Source organism: Myotis lucifugus, unplaced genomic scaffold, assembly GCF_000147115.1.
Source record: "Myotis lucifugus unplaced genomic scaffold, Myoluc2.0 scaffold_243, whole genome shotgun sequence".
NCBI classification, from domain to species: Eukaryota; Metazoa; Chordata; class Mammalia; order Chiroptera; family Vespertilionidae; genus Myotis; species Myotis lucifugus.
Window position 1 is genome coordinate 1,178,578 of NW_005871291.1, and position 19,420 is coordinate 1,197,997.

Below are 19,420 nucleotides of genomic sequence, written 5' to 3' on the forward strand. Positions count from 1 at the left end.
TTTACCTTTTTGTGTGTGAGGGAGAAAATTCAAGTTCTACTCTCATCAATTTTCATTTATACAGTACAATATTAAACTATAGTCACCATGTTATACATTAGATCATCAGGCATTATTCATCTCATAACTGAAAGTGTGTTGGGTGAGCAGAAAGGAGATGAAGAATTAACTATTATTTCAAACTCAAGTTTTTCTTTAGAGCTAGGTGACTGAGGCTGGTCTTCCCCTATCTTCTATCTGTTAGAATCTCCAGGAACACTAACATTGGGGTAGAGGTAACCACTTCATTTCTCTGGACTTAAAGAAATTCTGCTACCTAGCTTTATTAGACAGATCCAGATAACCATGTTCATTCTTGTTTTATTTAGTGGTATACTCAGAAAGATAGAAAATACAAGATATAACCACAGTCATAATATAGAAGGCTGCCTTATAATTACTATGTTTTCTTATAACTTCATGGAATTATGATGAGCATATTATTTTAAAAAGAAAGCTTAATAAGATAAAGCAACACTGTACTACAGTCCAGCTAAAGCTATGTGCACATGCATACATAATTTATGACCTATGTATAATTCATATGTATACAAACACCATACTTTATTGAGGCAAAATAGCACAGCAAGGTTAAAAACAGATGGTTAAGCTCAATACAGGCTTTACAATGCCACTGAAAGACATTTTACTGGCATAAAGGCCTCCAACATGCTGGTATTTACCTATTTATAAATATTTAGACTACTTATATTTTGCTCTCTTGAAAACTAAGCCAAAATAAACATATTTTAAGACAACCTTTGGAATTGTCAGCCTTTCTTATTTTATCTGCTTTGTGGTATATGCTATTCACAATGACAATCAAAATATTGAACAATAAAGGACAAAGATTGGAAATTCACCTTGAATCCATCTTCTTATAAAATTTTTCTCTAATGTACACAAAAGTCATATTTTTATTACATTTACTGGGGTGACATTACTTAATAAGATCTTATAGATTTCAAGTTTACATTTCTATGATACATGATCTGTATACTGCATTGTATACCCACCACCCAAATTCTTACTTTTCAGAAACCTTCAACTTCCAGTTTTGAGGAGTTATATTATTGCTTTTTAGCTCCTATCTACTTACTAAAAGCTACGTGTTAAAGATTTTCAATTTTGATTTCATGTTCAGAAAAGCATCTATCTACACAAGTCTCAATGCTAATTTTTTTTAAATTCTGAAAATAACTTATATAATACAGGGAGTCTTGTCTGCAAGCTATTCAACACTGCTGCTCACTTCCATTGTATCTTTTGAAAGATAAACTATCCAGTATACGAGGTTGAATCCTGCAAAGGCGACTGGGAAGAGAATCCGAGAATACTGGTCTATTTTACTGGTGCCTCCAACGGCTGGAGAGAGCGGTGGGGGTGTGACAGGTGTTGAAGGTAAGATGGGAGCTCTAGTGAGGACTTTGCTGGCTTCAGGGGCTGGGACTATTGGCAAGGTCAGGGAGCTGATTCTTTTCTTCAGGTAGTACTTGGAGTCAGGATGCTGCAGATAAAAGGCAAATATTCAGCTTAAGTAAGGAAAAGAGATCGCTTATTTAGATTCATTTTTTCATTATTGATAGATATTTAGTGACTATTTGCCTATGATGTAAAGACAAAAAAAAATCAGCAAGTTCTTATAGTATTTGATGGTGTTACTTTTCCAAGAAAGTAGTAAAATAATTAAAAAAAGAAATGATTTGATTTCATCCAGCATCTTATAAATTAATACATCAGCAATTAATGTTAAGCATGTTCCCCATATCAGAAACTGTGTTGAGATTGTACCATTAGGAGGACATGAGTAAGGTTGCAAAAGCTTATCCACCCTCTGGTTATGGTTAAGCCTGCTAAGCTTAACTTAAGGGGCTATGAGTTTGGGCAATGAGAGGGGTTTCCATTTGGAATATTTGTTAACATAAGGAAATAATAGCTTGGTTAATTGATACCATGCATCTAGATACATTCCCAGCCTGCATCATTGTCTTCACACATTCATAAATTTGAACCAGCTGAGATTAAAGAAATATATATATGAAGGTGCTCATATGTGTCAAAAGCCAGAGACAAAGTATAAAACTGCCCTTCGATTGAGTAGGATGACTCTTTGACTGTTCACCCCTTGAAGTACAGCTTCCTCTTAGTTCAGAAGTTCTGTCTTGAGAGCTTTCTGCTTCCCATTCAGAATTTCTCCACTGGTTTCCTTCTATCTCAAGTGACCAGAAAATGATTCATTTACTCCCTTCAGAATTGTCATATGCGGTTTCTCCATCATTAAAATTTCTGTTCTATTGAAATCATAAGACAACCAATCTTAATCTTGAAAGGAATATTTAGCACATGAATTGATAGATGAGAAAGACAAGGTCCAGATAGGAGAAATGCACTGCCCACCCCCCGACCCCCAACCCGCCACCCCCCCTGTTGCACAGCTGGTGATAAATTTCAGTGCTTGTTTCATCCCCAAATTTTCTCATCTCTAGTCTAAGTATTGGGCCTCATTCAGAGATTCTAATCTGTTTGCTTTAGATTCCTTTTATGCCTTTGAAAACTAGGCGCCTTCCTCTGATTCTTCCCTTTAATTATCTACATCCTGTAATCCTCACTTGCCTCACAGCCAGGTTGTCCTTGCTGGGTCTCTGCCTTCAAACACTTGCTGTACATCATCCCTGCTCTTCTAAAACCACCTTGTTTCCTCCCTGGCAGCAAAATCACCACTTTGTTGCCTGGCAGGGTATATTACTCACGTGGCAGATGCCTGTGGCCTTAGCCAGCAACCCTGCAGCACCCGGGAGAGGGAGCCACCTCCCCTCTGCTGGTTGAGCCACAGGACCAGCGCGACCCACCGAGGTGGTGACATTTGCACTGTGGGAAACAACTGTCCAAAGAGCCTCTTCTCTCTGCATCCCCCTTCTTGAATGTTGCTGTGATTTGTCAGTGAGTATCTAAGTAATAACAGTCTTCATAGAAAGTTCAAGCCCCATATGCTTTTAGGGGACGTGGGGAAATCTATTTCTTAACCAAAAGCAAAAAAAAGAATCTGTGTACTCAAGTCTAATTTGATATGAACGTGGTGAGTTTCAAGCAAGTATCTTTATTTGTTGTCTGTTGGCCCAGGATTGTGCTAGCCACTCAGGTCAGAATTAAATAAATCATGGGTCTTGGAGGTAGAAAATAATTTAATGTATAGAGAGACCAGTCTGCTGGTCTAGGACAGGAAATAAGTGATACTTTCTATGAAAAATATGTGACAGCTGCCCAGCTGGCCTGGATCAGTGGTTGAGCATTGACCTAGGAACCGGGAGGTCCCATTTCAATTCCCGGTCAGGGCACATGCCCAGGTTGCAGGCTCGATCCCCAGTGTGGGGCGTGCAGGAGGCAGCTGATCAATGATTCTCTCTCATCATTAAGGATTCTATCTCTCTCTCCCTCTCCCTTCCTCTCTGAAATCAACAAAAAAATATATTTTTTAAAAAATATGTGACAGCTAAGGACCACTGTGCTGAAATTCACCAGACACGGTGTGGATAAGACCAGAGTGGTGGTAGTTTGGTCTCCATGGTCTTAGAGAAGAAGTATAGCATCATCTAACAAGAGCTTTTATCACATTTCTCACACTTTAATTTGAATTTTCATTCAGTAAATATTTCATTAATATATTCCTTTTCTGACCCAGTGAAATGTGTCACTGTTTCATTCTCCAAAAAGAAGTATCCTCCTCCCAGATGGATGGCACATTAAAGTCTTTTACTCTAGTAACGTTTCTAAGGGTCATGATGAAGTCACAGGAGGGCGAGCCTTTAGAGCAGATTTTCTTCCTAAATTTGTCTTGACTTTTAATAGAACACGTTGCCTCTCTGAAACCTGTATTTTTTTTCTTTTTTAGGGAGAAAGGGGGCAGGCATTAAAAAGTTTATTGACATGAGAAAGTGATTGTAAAACATAACGTGCCATAAAAATGTAAGGCATTGTTTCATCTTTCCCTCTTTTTAAGAGATGTGGGGGCAAAATTATTTGTCAATTTCTTGGCACTGCCACAGTGTCACAAATGACTTAAAATTAGGTTGCCAAGTACATCTTGTCCAGAGTTAACCAACATCATTCAAGACCACATACCATGAAAATTTTAAGCACAATGTCATTAGCCTGGAATTAAATGTCCCCTACAATTGGATGCCCCCTTTCCTCATTGTTTTCCCCAAATCATCTCTATGGAGGGTTGCTCAAGTGTTAAGAGGACAGGAGGGTCAGAAAGCCCTGGATTGCAAGTCCATGTATACTACTGAGCTGCTACGACTTAGAAATGCCACGGATTCCATATACTCTCCCTAAGCCTCAATGTGCTATCTTTAAAGTTAGGGACAGTGATTAATTTCTTTGAAAGTGTTCTCTTTCTTTCCTTTAAGAATTTGAGAAAGACTTTTATACACACACACACACACACACACACACACACTTTGTATACTTTTTTGCCTGCCTAGCTGCTACAGCTCTTTTAGCTATTATAACATACTTCCTTTAAATATTATTTCTGTTATGCCTTATCTCCTTTCCTGACATTAATGGTAGAAGGCATATTCTTGCCATACATAAGTGTTCCACAGTGCCTGGCTAGTGCATGGAACATAGTATATGCTGAATAAACATAGGCTGAATCAACAGATAAATGAAAACCTAAACATTTTTCAAGGTTTCTTTCAGTAGACAGGCAAAGAAAAAGGAGCAAAGGTCTTGTGATTATTTTATATTATATTTTAGTATGTTATTTTACATTACGTTATAGGTACCATATCTAAATGCTTGCTATTGACAAGCACTGCACAGCACTCTGCATGCATTATTTTGTTTATCCCTAGAAGAAATCTATTATGTAATAATGTTATTTTCATTTTAGAGATGAACAAATGGAGTCTTAAGCAGAAAGCTCACACAAGTAATAAGTGGCAGCACCTGAATTCAATCCCTCTCAGATTCCAAAGATCACACTCAACAATTATTATTTCTTCCCATCAGCGTTATGATTTAGAGCACGGTTTCTCAGCCACCGGGCTATCAACGTTCTGAGTAGGATAAATATTTGTTGTGGGGGACTGTCCTGCACATCATGGGGTGTTGAGCAGCATCTCTGTCCTCTAGCCACAAGATGCCCATAGTACCCCTCCCTCCACTTCTTCCCAGAGTTATGACAACCGTAAATATCTCCAGGCCTTACCAATATCCTCCGGGGGGGGGGTGGGGGGCAGGGCGGGGGAGATTCGCCTACCATTGAGAATATCCACTTTACAGTTACAACTGTCCCACAGCCCAAAGGTGACTGGGGGGATTTCTAACAGGAAGCAAAAACATATGCTCAAGGAAATGCATGACTCCTGGCTAAGGCACGCACTGGATAATCAAGTCCTGGATAATTGGGAATTCATAATACAGGAGACTGGACGCCAATTTAGAAGAATCACATTGAATTTCTGAAATGAAAAGAAAGCCAATTTTCCAAGCCATTCAGCTCCAGGTTTTCATTGGACCCCGCCTGCCTGCTCATTGTAAGCTCCGCAGCTTCAGTTGATGGTGAAATAGGCTTTTGTCGGAGTCCAGATGAGGGCTCAGCTTGGGGCTGTCACAGCTTTGAGTGGAACACCTGTGGTTTTGAATTCTTCTATGGTCCCCTGCTGCTGAGTGCCATCCTGCTCTGGGTATTTTAAGAGCACAGCTTTGTTTTAAGTAACACCATATTGCAAAGATACTTTGAATCAAACTGGACTTTAAGGCCATCAGTATTTGCTGTAGGGATAAGGCATTTGGGGAGTACTTAGAGCAATTCAGATACAATGTTCAGTGAGTCTAACACATTCCAGAGAAGGGGGCAATGGATTGCCTCTCAAGAGAGATTCTAGCTGGGGGCTGCATTACTCAAGGGACTAGCATTGCATCTGCTCCTAGAACCAGCAAAAGAGGGGCATCAAAAATAAGAGAAAATGTTTTTTAAACATTTAGTATTTGACATTTCTTTAAACTGTCCTATTGTATTAACCTATCATATCACTGTGGAGAAAATAAGAACTCCATCCAGTTTTCCTGCATTTATGCTACAGCTGGTAGAACTGGAAACAGAGCTGAACCCAGAAATTCTAGAGAGAAGCAGCTTATTGGCAGCAATCTGGTGGGTCAGTGGTGCTAGAGGCATGTCTGGAAACCATATTGGAATGTTTGGAGGGTGAAGAATGGAATATTAGATGAGGATTTGATAGAAGATATGGGGAAAAAGCTAACCACCTATATCCCTCACCTAATCCACCCCTCAGTCTTTAAAAGTCCAACAATGGCACAGCCATGAGAAGGGGCACCATGATCTTTCTGGTATTCAGAGTCTCTGATGGTTTTAATTCAGCCCTTCATTCTATTGAGAAATGGTGGTACTCAAATCTTGGCAATATTTGGAACAAAGGAGGTAAATCTTTCAGTATTCTGTACTCCATAGGGTCACATGGTAATGGCCCAGCAGACATTCCAACCTTATAAAGGGAAGAGGCCCTATTGATGCCACTCATTAATGTATCCTCAGCATTCTACAAAGGATCTGGCACATAAAAGTACTTACAAAATTCAATGGGTAGATTCTCAATAAATGGGTACTAGGTGAAAAGAAAAATGAATAAATGAATAAACAATGTAATCAGTATAACTATAGCCATTGTCCAGACTAGTGACATTTTGGTCATTTTTGTTTGTAGATAATTTACCAAGAACATCATACTTCCTCTGAAAAAGAAAAGCCACATTTGATGCCTTGATGGGAGGGGGGAGGTTTGTGGGGAGGTGATTCTCTTATGAACAAGTAATGAGGGCTTGGATTTTTAAAATAGTAAGGAAGTTAGCAAAACATTCAAAAAGAGATCAAGGTCCAAACTGGGTTTTGCATGCAGAATAGTATACCTCAAATGCAAGTTCTGAAATACAAAGACAGAAATCGCTCTCTAATGCCTAGATAACCTACCAGATAAAAACAGTAAGGAAAAATGCCATATAAATACAAGAGAAATTGTGGATAATTCCTTCTCAAAACCTAAATAAAATAAAATAAAATAAAATAAAATAAAATAAAATAAAATAAAGTCTCCAGTTCCAAATGCCTTAAAAACAGAAAACTAATTAGTCTATAAGTACTTCTGAGGATTTAGTTTTATGTGTTTCTTCCTGTTTGAGTACTGGATTTAAAATGCCTGAATTTCTTGTCATTATCTATAATAACAAAAGTGTAATATGCTAATTAGACCAGATGTCCTTCTGGACGACCTTCCAGATGAAGTCAGGGCTGCGAAGGAAGCCTGGGTCCCGGGTGCCAGAGGGAAGTTGGTGCCAGCAGCCGGGGGAAGGAAGGCCTGCTCTTCCATGAATTTCATGCATCGGGCCTCTAGTTATATTGTATTTTAAAGTCAAAATCAGTGATACACTTTTCTCTGCATTTATTATAAGAAGTTGCTTATGAAAAGCAGTGAGTCTTTTAAAATATACAACTTAGAATCATAAAATATTCAAACTCTTATTTCATTTCAACTTCACCATTGGCATGCTATTTCAATGTTCAAGTTACTCAAGTAATGTTATTTTGATTACAACTGGATAGGCATTTTTAAATGTCATGATATTTGAAAGGAAAAAATGACCTAGCAATCATAATATACCATTGTGTTGTATAATTTTTGTTCTGCTATGTTGTATAAGACAAGCGTCCAAGTTTTGACATAAATAAATAAAATGTAAATATTCTATGTAATCTATATTTATTTTTGACATCTACAAGGTTTGTATTGGTAGGTTTAATTTTTGTTTTTATTTTTATGCTTTGACCTAGCCTTTCAGAAATGAAATTCTTCTTTTCATTGCCTTAAATATTTTAAGTAGAGCCAGGTTTAGAAATATATTATTCATAAGAAACACGTCAACTTGCAAAAAAAGGTACTTTGAGATGATTTAAATGCAATATTGTAACCAGCTTCCCAAAGGATTGCAAAAGATAGTTTATATGAAGGCCTGAGATCTTAAATTTCATCTTATTAATAAATTATACCTTTAAAATAAAGGCTAAAGGAATAGTAACCATAGTTTCTCCAAGGATTTGAAATCATATTCCTCTCAGTAATATATATTTCAAAAGAGTTAAAGAAGTTGGTCTTCCTTTTTATTTCTACATTAGATCAATGAGCATGTTCAAAGTCATCAGTTATTTTTTTACCCTGTTTCTTATGAATTTCTCTCTTAATTTTTACCATTCTCAAGTAATGAACTGTTAAACTGAATTCTTATAAACATTAATTCTTCTTCCTTTATGGATGTATGTTAATATATAACCTTTGGGCAATATGTTGATTATATACCTATGTAAATACAGATGGTTTATAGCATAATCACTTATTTTTACTAACATAAAATAATTCTCAAAAACATTTGGAATTTATTTTTTTGAAAAAAAGTGATTTTCAAGTGTTTTGGACTAAATCTTCAGACTAACATTTTTGTTATAAAATTTATATTTTTATCACCTTTCAAAACATATCTACATTAAAAAAACACACACATCATTATGTCAAGGGAAGAATTTTGGGAATGACCTCACCTACATTCTGAAAACATTGTATGTTTCAGTGTTTGAGGAATTGCTGGGGAGGGGAGGGTCTCTGTACAGTTTGTGGATATCAAGAGTTCTAAAATCAATTTCTAGTTTTTCTACCAACTAGTAACTAATAATTTCCTGTTTTCAATTTGTAAGTGAAAATCATTGGACTATATTACATGACCTGTTTTTTAGTTAGTGATAATTCAAGAAAAAATATTTACATTATATATTTCCATTTATCATGGGAATAGCCTTATTTTATTCCTTGCAGAGAATGTAAATTCTCAAACAAGTTTCTTAGTTTATCAAAGAGAAAAGTTTAAGTAAAAAATTATCATGCTTTAGCTGATAGATGCCTGAGTATTTGAGAAGTAGAGTACACATAGCCTTATAATTTTTATCATAAAAATTAACCAAGAATTAGCTGGACTGTATGTGGTTCTACAATTTAGAATGTTCAAGAGAATTGATCAATTACAAGGAAATTTTCAGTTGAAATATCTACATTACTAAATTTTATAGAGCAAAATTTTTCTCTTTTCAGGAGTCACTGTTTTGACTTTGTATTCATATAAAAATGTATACTTGTCAATCAATTCTATAATCCATTTAAAAAGTTTGTGCACCTTAATTGTTGAGAGAATTTACTCATATGTAAAATTGAAATTTGGGGACACATTTATGACCCTTGAATTATTAATGCTGTCATTTGTTTCTTACTCAAAGCACCTTTGGGGCCAGAGCTTAGCCACAGCAACTCTAAACTGAATTGTATAGGTATTTCTCACTGAGCATAAGTCTTTGACTAAAACCATACTTATATCAATGTTTTCATATATGAATAGGAGAATGTTTTCATATGCTTAAAAACTTGGCTTATGACTCAGCATTCATAGAACCTAATACTCACATCCTGTCCTCATGAATGAAACCAGCAAGCTGATTTCCAATAAAAATCGTCCGTTCCTTCGGAGTCCCTCTTTATTTCCTTCAGGCTCTGAAGTCTCAGAGGCTCATTCAAAACATTATTTTTTTTTACTTTATTCTCCCTAGTTAGTTTAAGTGAACCTGTTCAAAGCAATCATTTAAAGGCTAAGAAGAATTTTCTTGTCTCTGAGAGCTTGGGACCTGCCAGTACTAATGAGGGTGATGAAAGAGACATGCCAAAAGTTTAGGTCAAAGATAAGTGAAGGATTGTTACTTGGCTTTTTTCTGTGAAATTAGAAAAGAAGTTGGCCTGGAACTAGGTTTATGTAACTCGTGCTCAACTAGTACTACTTTTGGACTATTTTGCTGTTTGTGATTACCGTTTGGATTACCTTTTTATGGTGGGTAAGATTAGTAAAATAAACAATTACCAAGACAATTTCAGCTTCCAAGGGTTCCATTGCTTTTGATATTGTCGCTGGGGGTGAGGCTGCAGTCTGTGTCTTTCTTTTGGCCTTTTGTGTCTGAAGATTGGTGAAGTAGTTGACAGCTGCAAACTCAATAAGAGCAGAGAAGACAAAAGCAAAGCACACAGCTATGAACCAGTCCATGGCGGTTGCATAGGACACTTTCGGCAAGGAGTGCCGGGCACTGATGCTTAAAGTGGTCATGGTCAAAACAGTGGTGATCCCTGAAATGAAAAAAATAAGAAATGCAGTATTAGCATTTATAATCCAATAAAAAGATGAAATGAGAACATGTTGTTGGCGAGGATTAAACACTCTCCAAATGTAATTTTTGTTATTGTTTCATTGCTTTATAATTGTTCACAATTATTATGATAGGTATTATCATTTTTGTATCCGTTCATACCTAGTGCAGTGGCCTGTACATTATAATAACTCAAAACATATTTTTTGAATTGATTTAGCTTAACTGTTACAAAATTTAAGTCATGAAAAATTTTAGTTGTTTACTTCTTTATAAAACTTAAAGCATATTATCACTAAAGTAATAAAACCTTGAACTTCTGGTCAATTTTAATAGCTGATAATATCTTTGATCATATTTTAAAACTCTGTCTGGTGTCTATACTAATAAAAGGGTAATATGCTAATTAGACCAGATGTCTTCCAGACATCCTTATAGACGTTCTTCCGGACAAAGCCACGGTGGTGGGGGCCAACGCAGAGGCAGTTAGGGGTGATCAGGCTGGCAGGGGAGAGCAGTTAGGGGCAATCAGGCAGGCAGGCAGAGAGGTTAGGGGGCAATCAGGCAGGCAGGCAGAGTGGTTAGGGGCGATCAGGCAGTGAGGCAGATGAACGGTTAGGAGCCAATGGTCCTGGATTTAGAGAGGAATGTCTGACTGCTGGTTTAGGCCCAATCCCTTATCCCCCGAGGGGTCCCAGATTGGAGAGGGTGCAGGCCGGGCTAAGGGACAACCCCCCCCCCCCCGGGCATGAATTTTGTGCACCGGGCCTCTAGTGAATAATAATCATAAATTGGGTTTCTCAAGTTTTTTAATATTTCTAGCTTGATTTTAAAGTAAAGTACTTTCTCACAAGAAAATAATTTTGTTATTCATCTGCCAGCAGCTTTCTGTCTTGAATTCTGAGTTGGGGAATTTATATAATTTTAATATGGTCAACATTGTAATATAGCTATTCTTTTATAATTTGTATAAAGAGATCTATTTTAATATAGTAAATTAAAAAGTCAAAATTCATCTGATATTTCAGTTCAACTTTGGTCTTCCTTAGGAACTGCCAAATTGGTAATCATAACAATTCATAAAAGGTTAATAATGTTAGTGCTGATATTTTCTGTTATATCTCATTTTACTTTCTTTTATCAAAACTAGTGGTGGTTCTATTCATCATAAATAGGACTAAATATTTAGGTTGAAATATGGGAAATTAGTAATACTTAACTATTTTTAGACATAGAAAAAGAGCAATTTTTTATGGTTCAACCTAATAAAAGTGAGATACAATGTATATGATATAGGTTCAATAACTTAGCCCTTTTTATGGATTTACATGTAGGTTTTAACTTTAAGCACTCTCTTGGTTATGAAAAATAAAGATTTTTTTAAAACCCTACTAAGTAGAACATATGAAAGTCACAGGAAACCAGCCAGAATTCTCACTGAGACAAATTTTTTGTTGATTCATCACACAGCTTGTAATAAGATAAGGGTCATTTTACCTGATACATGTGTCTGAATGAGATACGCGTCTATTTCCTTTGTGGACTGAAAAAGTGCACTGGTGTGAATATTACCCTAAAATACCCAAGGCATGAGAGCTGGAGGATGAATGGAAATAGAGTCCAAAGAGTGAAGCATACCAAAGACAGTTCTGGCGGGAACAGACTCCTTATTAATCCAGAAAGACACCTGGGAAAGAATGACGGTCATAATGCAAGGTGTATATATCTGAATCATGAAGTAGCCCATCTTCCTTTGCAAATGGAAATTAACTGTCATTATTACGTATTCACCTGTTGGAAGACACATACATCAGTATTATTGCTGTTGATAGTGTGTAAAAAGAATACAGCTGGGAATAAACCTCGCAGGTTTTTTAATTAACATGGACCAGAAGAAAATAAGCAAAGGCATATTTTAATGGATGGCAAATGCATTAATCATCAGATGATAGATACATCCGCTCACTGTTTTCAGTGGGGTTCTTTGTGTCATTGGCATCCAAAACTCTTCATTTCAAGGATATACACATCTTTACATGCACATGGTTGCAAAATCAATTTTAAAGAAAACTACTCATCACTTCAAAACATCAAGCTTATCTGAGGATGGCTAATGCAAAGGAAGAAGAAATAGATATTTTGAAGATGCCCCTGGAGTCACTTTGCATCCATGCATTGGTCAAATTCTCACCTGTGTTAGATTTAATCGTCTCACTCGATGCTGTTTGTCCAATCAGATCATACTGGAGGAGGCTCGAAGATTCTTCTGGAACTTCAACTGAGTAAAGTGGTCCTTTTTTCCATGTGTATATGATTTCACTTTTGGGGTAGGCATCTGCATTTTTTAAACAAATTAAACATAATAGTGAATCTGACTAGTAGTGGGTTTTTCTTTCAAAGCAAATTTTGTTCGTATGAAAAGGAAATACAGACATGACCTTTCTTTACTGCTTTTCTTTAATCTGAGTAACTGAAATCTCTGACGGTGACAGATATGATTAAGTAAGTATATTCCAGGAATCACACTTTGAATGTCATAGTTATATTTCTCTTTTGCTTTCCTGTCTCTGACTAAAACCAAATAATTGCATATTTTAATGCAGTTTTTGACTCTTAGAAGCATTTTGTAACTTACAACTCCCAAACTTGAGTGGGCAAGCATGCCCATCCATTGGAAAGTTAACCAGCCTCATAGGACAGTCAGCATTGATGGTAAGCCTAGGAACATTGAAGTGAAAGGTTCTGAGTTAGTATGATGGACACATGAGTTGGGCAGAGGCAGTAGAATTGGAAAAAAACCTTACCTCATGGTGTAGAGAATGGTTCCATTCTGCATTATTCTGAAGAGTTTATTAGGAGTTGTCATATTGTGAGCAATTGATTTTTTGCCATTCCTGAAAAAAGTGTCAGGTGTCCAGATTTTACTGACCATCAAGTTATTCAAACTCAGAATCTCAGTTGGCCCTCTAAACTTCAACCTCTCATCAGTCCAAGTCTGCCGGAAGAAAACATCCATGGTATACTCCTAAGAGAAAATAAGATATTCATGCAGGCTGGGCAGATGGTTTATTAGAATAGTTTATTCACCAGCTTATCTATCCAATCCTAAAACTTAAGGAACAAAGCAACTTTTTATGGCAATAGCCTATCAGGAAAGTTAAAATTTTAGTGAATTGTTATTTTTCTCCAAGTTTGTATTATCATAAAAGATAGTGCTGTGCTGAGCAAATTTCCCTCCTTAACGTTGACCATCCTCAACATACTTCGGTTTCTGTCACCCACCTCTTCACTATCAACTTTTCAATACCTCCATCCTTAATTTAGAAGAAAAATATGAAAAGATACACTCTAGGTTTTGTGCTGCCCTCCTTACCATCAGTTAGGCTAACCATTTCCCTTAGCAATTCATTCACCTTCAAATGTGTCTCCGAGCATCATGATAACATTTAGTTCCAAGGATAAAATTTACTTGATGAGCAGGCTCTTACTGCACATCATAATTATTTTATATGTTTTCAGAGAACATAAAAGCAAATGTTACCAAGAATAATCAGAAAGAATATTACTCAAGTATGCACAATAATAATTATGAGTTTTAATGTGTGGCTTTTATTAAATAACATTAAGATACTAAGAATTATGATAAGGGTTATTGAAAAAGTCAATGATAAATAACAATGTAATTATATAAAAATATTGACAATAATTGCTTTGCTTACTTTGTGTTCTTTTTCTAGACCTATTACTACAAATGGTGATTATATTTTAATATCTAACTTGACACAATAGATTTATATAATAATGATTCAGGCTATAACAAGGCTCTATTGTACAAAAAGAAAGGAGACAAATGCAAAAAGTTCCAAGTATCCCCAGATATCAAATAATACAGTAGAATATGGTTGTGCTTATTTATACATAGGTGACTCAGTACTCAAATGAAAAATATGGTAGTGAAATAATTGAAGATTCTGATCTTAAGACATTTGCCTCTAAAATAAAGTACCTATATCCTCATCATTCTTATTTTCTTTCTTTTAACTTTTTCCTCTTTTATTTCTGCCTTTTTCTTCCTTTCTTTTCTTCTTTTTTCTTTTCTTGTCAACTCAAAAACCAGACCATGAAAAAGTCTCTAACAACTGTTTATCTAAAATTATATTTCCCTAATAAAATGCAATGAGGCACTTCTTTACAAAGTTATGCTCATTTCAGTTTTAGTACTTATATTTTACTTTTAAAAGGAAATTCTACCTAAGAACTATGACAGCATATTATAATCTACTTTGTTCTAGGAGGCTAGGTCAGGTTTTCATTGCCACTTACTATAAATATCCTTTGATGAATACTGCCATCTGTACCTGGAGCAGAGGCCCCAGAACACCTACTGGTCTATTCACTACATAAAAGGTGGACAGCATTGGCCTTTCCAAGTGACTCCCTTCACTCTTTTAATTAAATATACTAGAAATGATGTGCTACAAAAAAAATCTATGTTTTAACTTTCATGGATAGTCTTGATATACTCTGACATGGTACCTTAGTTGGTTTTTCGTTTTGCTACTCCAAACATTTACTAAGACTTCATAAAGATGTGAAAGATCTTCTCTTTGTAGGGAAGAATCAGCACATGACATGTGGATGGAAGAGGGGAGAGGATGTCCAATTATAAAATCCCTCAGATTAAAGTGCTCAAGCAGAGCCCTTGGTGAAGGAGGTTAAGCCAGGAATCTGCTCTAATGGCCATGCCCTCCCAGCATGAGTTCACATAGTGCATTATGGTGCTTGGTAACTGCCCGTTATCATTAGTTCTGGGTCCTGGCCCTTGCTCCCCCTAAGTCAAGTTGTCCTCCTCACTCAGAACTCACTCACCATCTCCACATCGGACACGGGCCCAAAACTGGTCACGTAAATGTCTGTTTTGACTTCAGTGACAGCACCTGAAATTAGCCCAGAAGGATGGGGGCAGTTATCACCAGGGAAGTTGAAGGATCTGAACTTAATGACTCTACAGCAAAGCTGCTTCTCACAGCTGGAATCTCCAACCCATCCTAAAGTCCCAGTAGTGGGGTCCTTGAATTTTTCAACTCTAAAAATTCATACCAGTTGCCTTATTTTGAATTTAATCTGGTCAATTTGAGGAATTTAAGGAAAAGAAAAGAACTAGGGGAGAACTCTAAAAAAAAAAAAACAACAACAATAACTGATAGATTTAATGGGACAAATGCTATGAAAAAAGTGTTTCACATGGACAATCTCATTCAACACTTACACAACTCTATCAGGTAAGCACTGTTCATACACTCACACTACAGTTGAGGAAACTGAGGCTGAAAGAGTTCAAATAACTCACATGTAAGATCTCTAACTGGAGAGGGGCAGATAGTGGATGGGAATACACACATGGCCTCTCTCCAGGACCCCTGCCTTGGAATGGCAGTAAGGGGGAAGGAGTACAGATGCTTGGTCTACTAAAGGATATTGCCTCTCACCTCCAAATCCCGGCCGTAGCCGATTGTCATAGCCTTCAAGCAAGTTGTCCAGGATGCGACTGATGTTCTTGGAGTAGGCGTTTCCTTCATCTTCAAAGTTCCCTTGGACATTTTCTACCCTGTGAGTAGACAGTCAATGATCCTCACTCCCAGCCTCAGAGAATATGTGCTGCTCAATCACCTGTGTCTTCCCCACCACGGCCAATGCCACACCGCCCAGGCTTCTTTCATGGTTTGGTATAGAAGCCACCCAATAGGTGTGTGTTTCTCCTTTCCTCTGAACTAAAAGGAAAAAATCAGGAAAAAGATTTTACTCACCATAAAATAATGTACAGCCAGGGCAGAGGTGACGCCATTCTGCAGTGCCCTGAAATGCCCACTTCGCCTTCCTCCTGGTTTGTCCTCCCCAGCAACCAGCTCCCCTTTGCCAATCAACTAGAGCAACCTTCTGGACCCCCTCATGTCTCTTTTCCTTGTTTGCATCCAGCCAGTAATCCAGTAGATGCTGAGGTTGCCAGACAAGTTTCGAGGGGGTCCCCCTTGTTCTTTTTTCACGTGGAACACGGTGGTGTGTATTCTCAGACTACGTTCTGATGGACACCCAGCCTCCTCCGCCTGACTGGTTTGGGAAATGAGCGTCGGCAGGGACAGGACAGTGCATGGTTGGAGAGCAGTGACAATAATCGAATAAGGCATTAGGGGAGATTGGAAGGAAGAAGCCACTGCTAGTTTTGGCAGGGAGCTAGCAGAGCCCTGTGAGAAAATCTGGAAAGCAGTGGCATCTTGCTGATTGAGATTATGTTCCAATGGGCTTAGCATTTATTATTTCTATGGTTCACAGAAGGATTCCTACACAGCTCTTACTGCTTAAAAAGTCTAGTGATATTGGGATCCTCTTAGGTTCTCTTTCTGATTTCATCAGCTTTCTTGCGTCATACACACCTCTCATGTGTTTAAAAATTGTCCTTGATTGTTCATTGAAAAAAACTTATAACCCAGCAGAACAAATCCTGGCCATCTTGCTGTTGGGATAGTGTTTTTATTTATTTATTTATTTATTTATTTATTTATTTGTTTGTTTGTTTTGTTTTGTGTATGTACTTTGCTGATCTTTCCTGTTAAAGGTGTGTCATCTCAAGCTAAGATATATAAATAGATCCTACCATTATCTTTAGAAACCTGGCCAGCTTCATGAATGGTGCCTGTAAGAGACAATGTCTGGAAATAGCTGAGTAAGATTCCCCAGGTAGAAATGCTGTAAGAATAAAGCATCGGTAGACAGGGTTAATGATGATGTTGCTGGTACTGTTTTACTGGGCTTGCCACAGGTGTTTGAACCCAAGAAATAGCACTTTTACCAGTCTGGTAGGAGCATGATGGAGTAAAAGAAGTCTCTTTAAGCCTTAAAATTTTCATCTTTAAAGTAAAAAGTAATCACAATAAAGGAAAACATTATATATTACACATTGATTATTATATATTAATTTTATATATTAATATGTAGGTATTAATTCAGAAACATAAGAATAAGAGGAAAATATGTCACCTCACCATCCTCCTACCAAATCAAATTCACTCACTATCCACCTAATTTACCCGAGTCTGTACCTTCAGACCTAAATTCTATTAAGGCAATGGCAACTATTGCATACATGTAACACAATCTTAGAGTCATTTATGAAGACATAAGTCATTTGAAGAGCATTTCAAGACATTATCTATAACCAAAAAGAAACAACAGAAACAGGAAGGATGCAAGATTTTCTATGAATAGTTTTTAAATTAAATTTATTGGGGTGACATTGGTTAATAAGATTATATAAAGTGGATATTTCTGAGATTCATGACCTGTATATTGCATTGTGTGCCCACTTCGAAAGTCAAATCATCTTCCGTCACCATGTGTTGTGCCCTCTTTACTCTTTACTACCCCCACCCCTCCCTCTGGTAACCACCGTACTGCTGTGTCTATGAGCTTCAGTTTCATATCTCACATATGAGTGAAATCATGTGGTTCTTAGCTTTATCTGACTAATTTATTTTGCTTACATGATATTCTCAAGGTTCATTCGTGCATGGGTAGGATCCCTAGGCCTGGCCAGTGGTCAGAGCCAATCAGGGCCGGACCGATTGGGGCCTGCTGGCCGGGGGGAGGGATGGGGCACAGGAGGTTGGCCGCCAGCCCCCAAGGAGGGAGCCGGCCCTTGGCCCCACTGGGAATGGGGCCGTATCCGCCACCATCCACCTGTGGTTCCGCATCCCAGTCTGGGCCCAAAGGCCCCCGAGAGGTTGGGAGAGGAGGCGATGATCGCTGGGCCAGGTGTGGAAAGGGGCAGCTTCTGCATTGAGTGTCTGCCCCCTGGTGGTCAGTGCATGTAATAGTGACTGGTCGACTGGTTGTTCTGGTTGTTCCAGTCATTCCAGTTGTTCCAATCATTCAGTCTTAATGGTCACTTAGGCTTTTATATATATAGGTATATATATAATCTCACATCTTCTTTATCAAGTCCTCTATCAAAAGATACTTCATTTGTTTCCATGTCTTGGCCACTGTGAATAGTGCTATAATGAACAGAGGAATGCATATTCTTTGCAAAGAAATCTTTTCAAAATTTTTAAGTAGATACCTAGAAGAGGGGTTGCTAGGTAATATGGTAATTCTATTCTTAATTTTTTGAGGAACCACCAGATTGTTTCCCATAGTAGCTGTACCAGTTTACATTCCCACCAGCAGTGAATAAGTGTTCCTTTTTCTCCACAACCTCTTGTCTTATTGATAATAATCATTCTAACAAGTATGAGGTGGTATCTCACTGTAATTTTGATTTGCAAATTTTAATAACTAGTGAAGTTGAGTATATTTTCATATCTGTTGGCCATTGGTATGCCTTCTTGAGAGAGGAGTGTGTTCAGGTCCCCTGCCAATTTTTTTCATTGAATTTTTTGTTTGTTTCATGTTGAGTTGTATGAGTTCTTTATAGATTTGGGACATTAACCCCTTGTCAGAGCTGTTTTTTGCAAATATTTTCTCCCATTAGGTTGGTTGCCTTTTTGTTTTGTTAGCAGTTTCTTTTGCTGTTCAGAATATTTTTAGTTTGATATAGTCCCATTTATTTATATTTGCCTTAACTTTCCTTGCTTTTGGAAATTCATAAAATCTTCTCTGAGACCAGGGTCCATAAGTTTAGTATCTATGTTTTATTCTATGTAATTTATTGTTTCAGATCTTATATTTAGGTCTTTGATCCATTTTGTATTAATTTTTGTACATTGGGGACAAACTGTAATCTAGTTTCATTCATTTACATGTGGCTTGCCAATTCTCCAAGCATCACTATAATCATTATCATCATCATCATTTTTAGCCAAATCAAATCTTTTCTCTCCAACACTAGAAATGGAGTTAAAAAAAATTAGAGTTTGGTCTCTGTATGAATTAAGGCTGCTGGTTGTTGTGGATGGCCTGTTTTGCCAAGTTCATGCAACATGAGGAATAGCTGTAGAGAGATAAAAAACAGAAATGCAGCATTTGTACAGGATGAAGCAGAGACATATCACTAACCCCCCTCCCCCCAAAAAAACACAACCCAACAAACAAACAAACACCTTGAGCTAGCAGCTGCCTCTATTTCTGACGGCC

General features: G+C 37.3%; 1 protein-coding gene across 1 annotated transcript; it reads right to left on the reverse strand.

The window, feature by feature from the left end:
* Nucleotides 1-1,133: 1,133 nt before the first annotated feature.
* GABRA6 (gamma-aminobutyric acid type A receptor alpha6 subunit) lies at nt 1,134-16,194 on the reverse strand. Its single transcript, XM_006098597.3, has 9 exons — nt 16,099-16,194; nt 15,781-15,899; nt 15,161-15,228; nt 13,096-13,316; nt 12,927-13,009; nt 12,483-12,626; nt 11,930-12,082; nt 10,012-10,271; nt 1,134-1,546 (listed from the first exon to the last, which is right to left on the reverse strand). Exons 1-9 carry the CDS (start codon nt 16,134-16,136, stop codon nt 1,271-1,273), a joined length of 1,362 nt encoding a protein of 453 aa, XP_006098659.1. The 5' UTR covers nt 16,137-16,194; the 3' UTR covers nt 1,134-1,270.
* Nucleotides 16,195-19,420: the final 3,226 nt, after the last annotated feature.

What these genes read in the sequence shown, in the direction of transcription:
- GABRA6 (XM_006098597.3), bottom strand. Translation starts at nt 16,136, where the DNA reads ATGGCGTCACCTCTGCCCTGGCTGTACATTATTTTATG. An exon ending in TGGCTGTACATTATTTTATG is followed by an intron (nt 15,900 to 16,098) that starts GTGAGTAAAATC and finishes GTCTACTCACAG; the next exon opens with GGTAGAAAATGTCCAAGGGA. An exon ending in CCGTGTCCGATGTGGAGATG is followed by an intron (nt 13,317 to 15,160) that starts GTGAGTGAGTTC and finishes ATTTTCTCTTAG; the next exon opens with GAGTATACCATGGATGTTTT.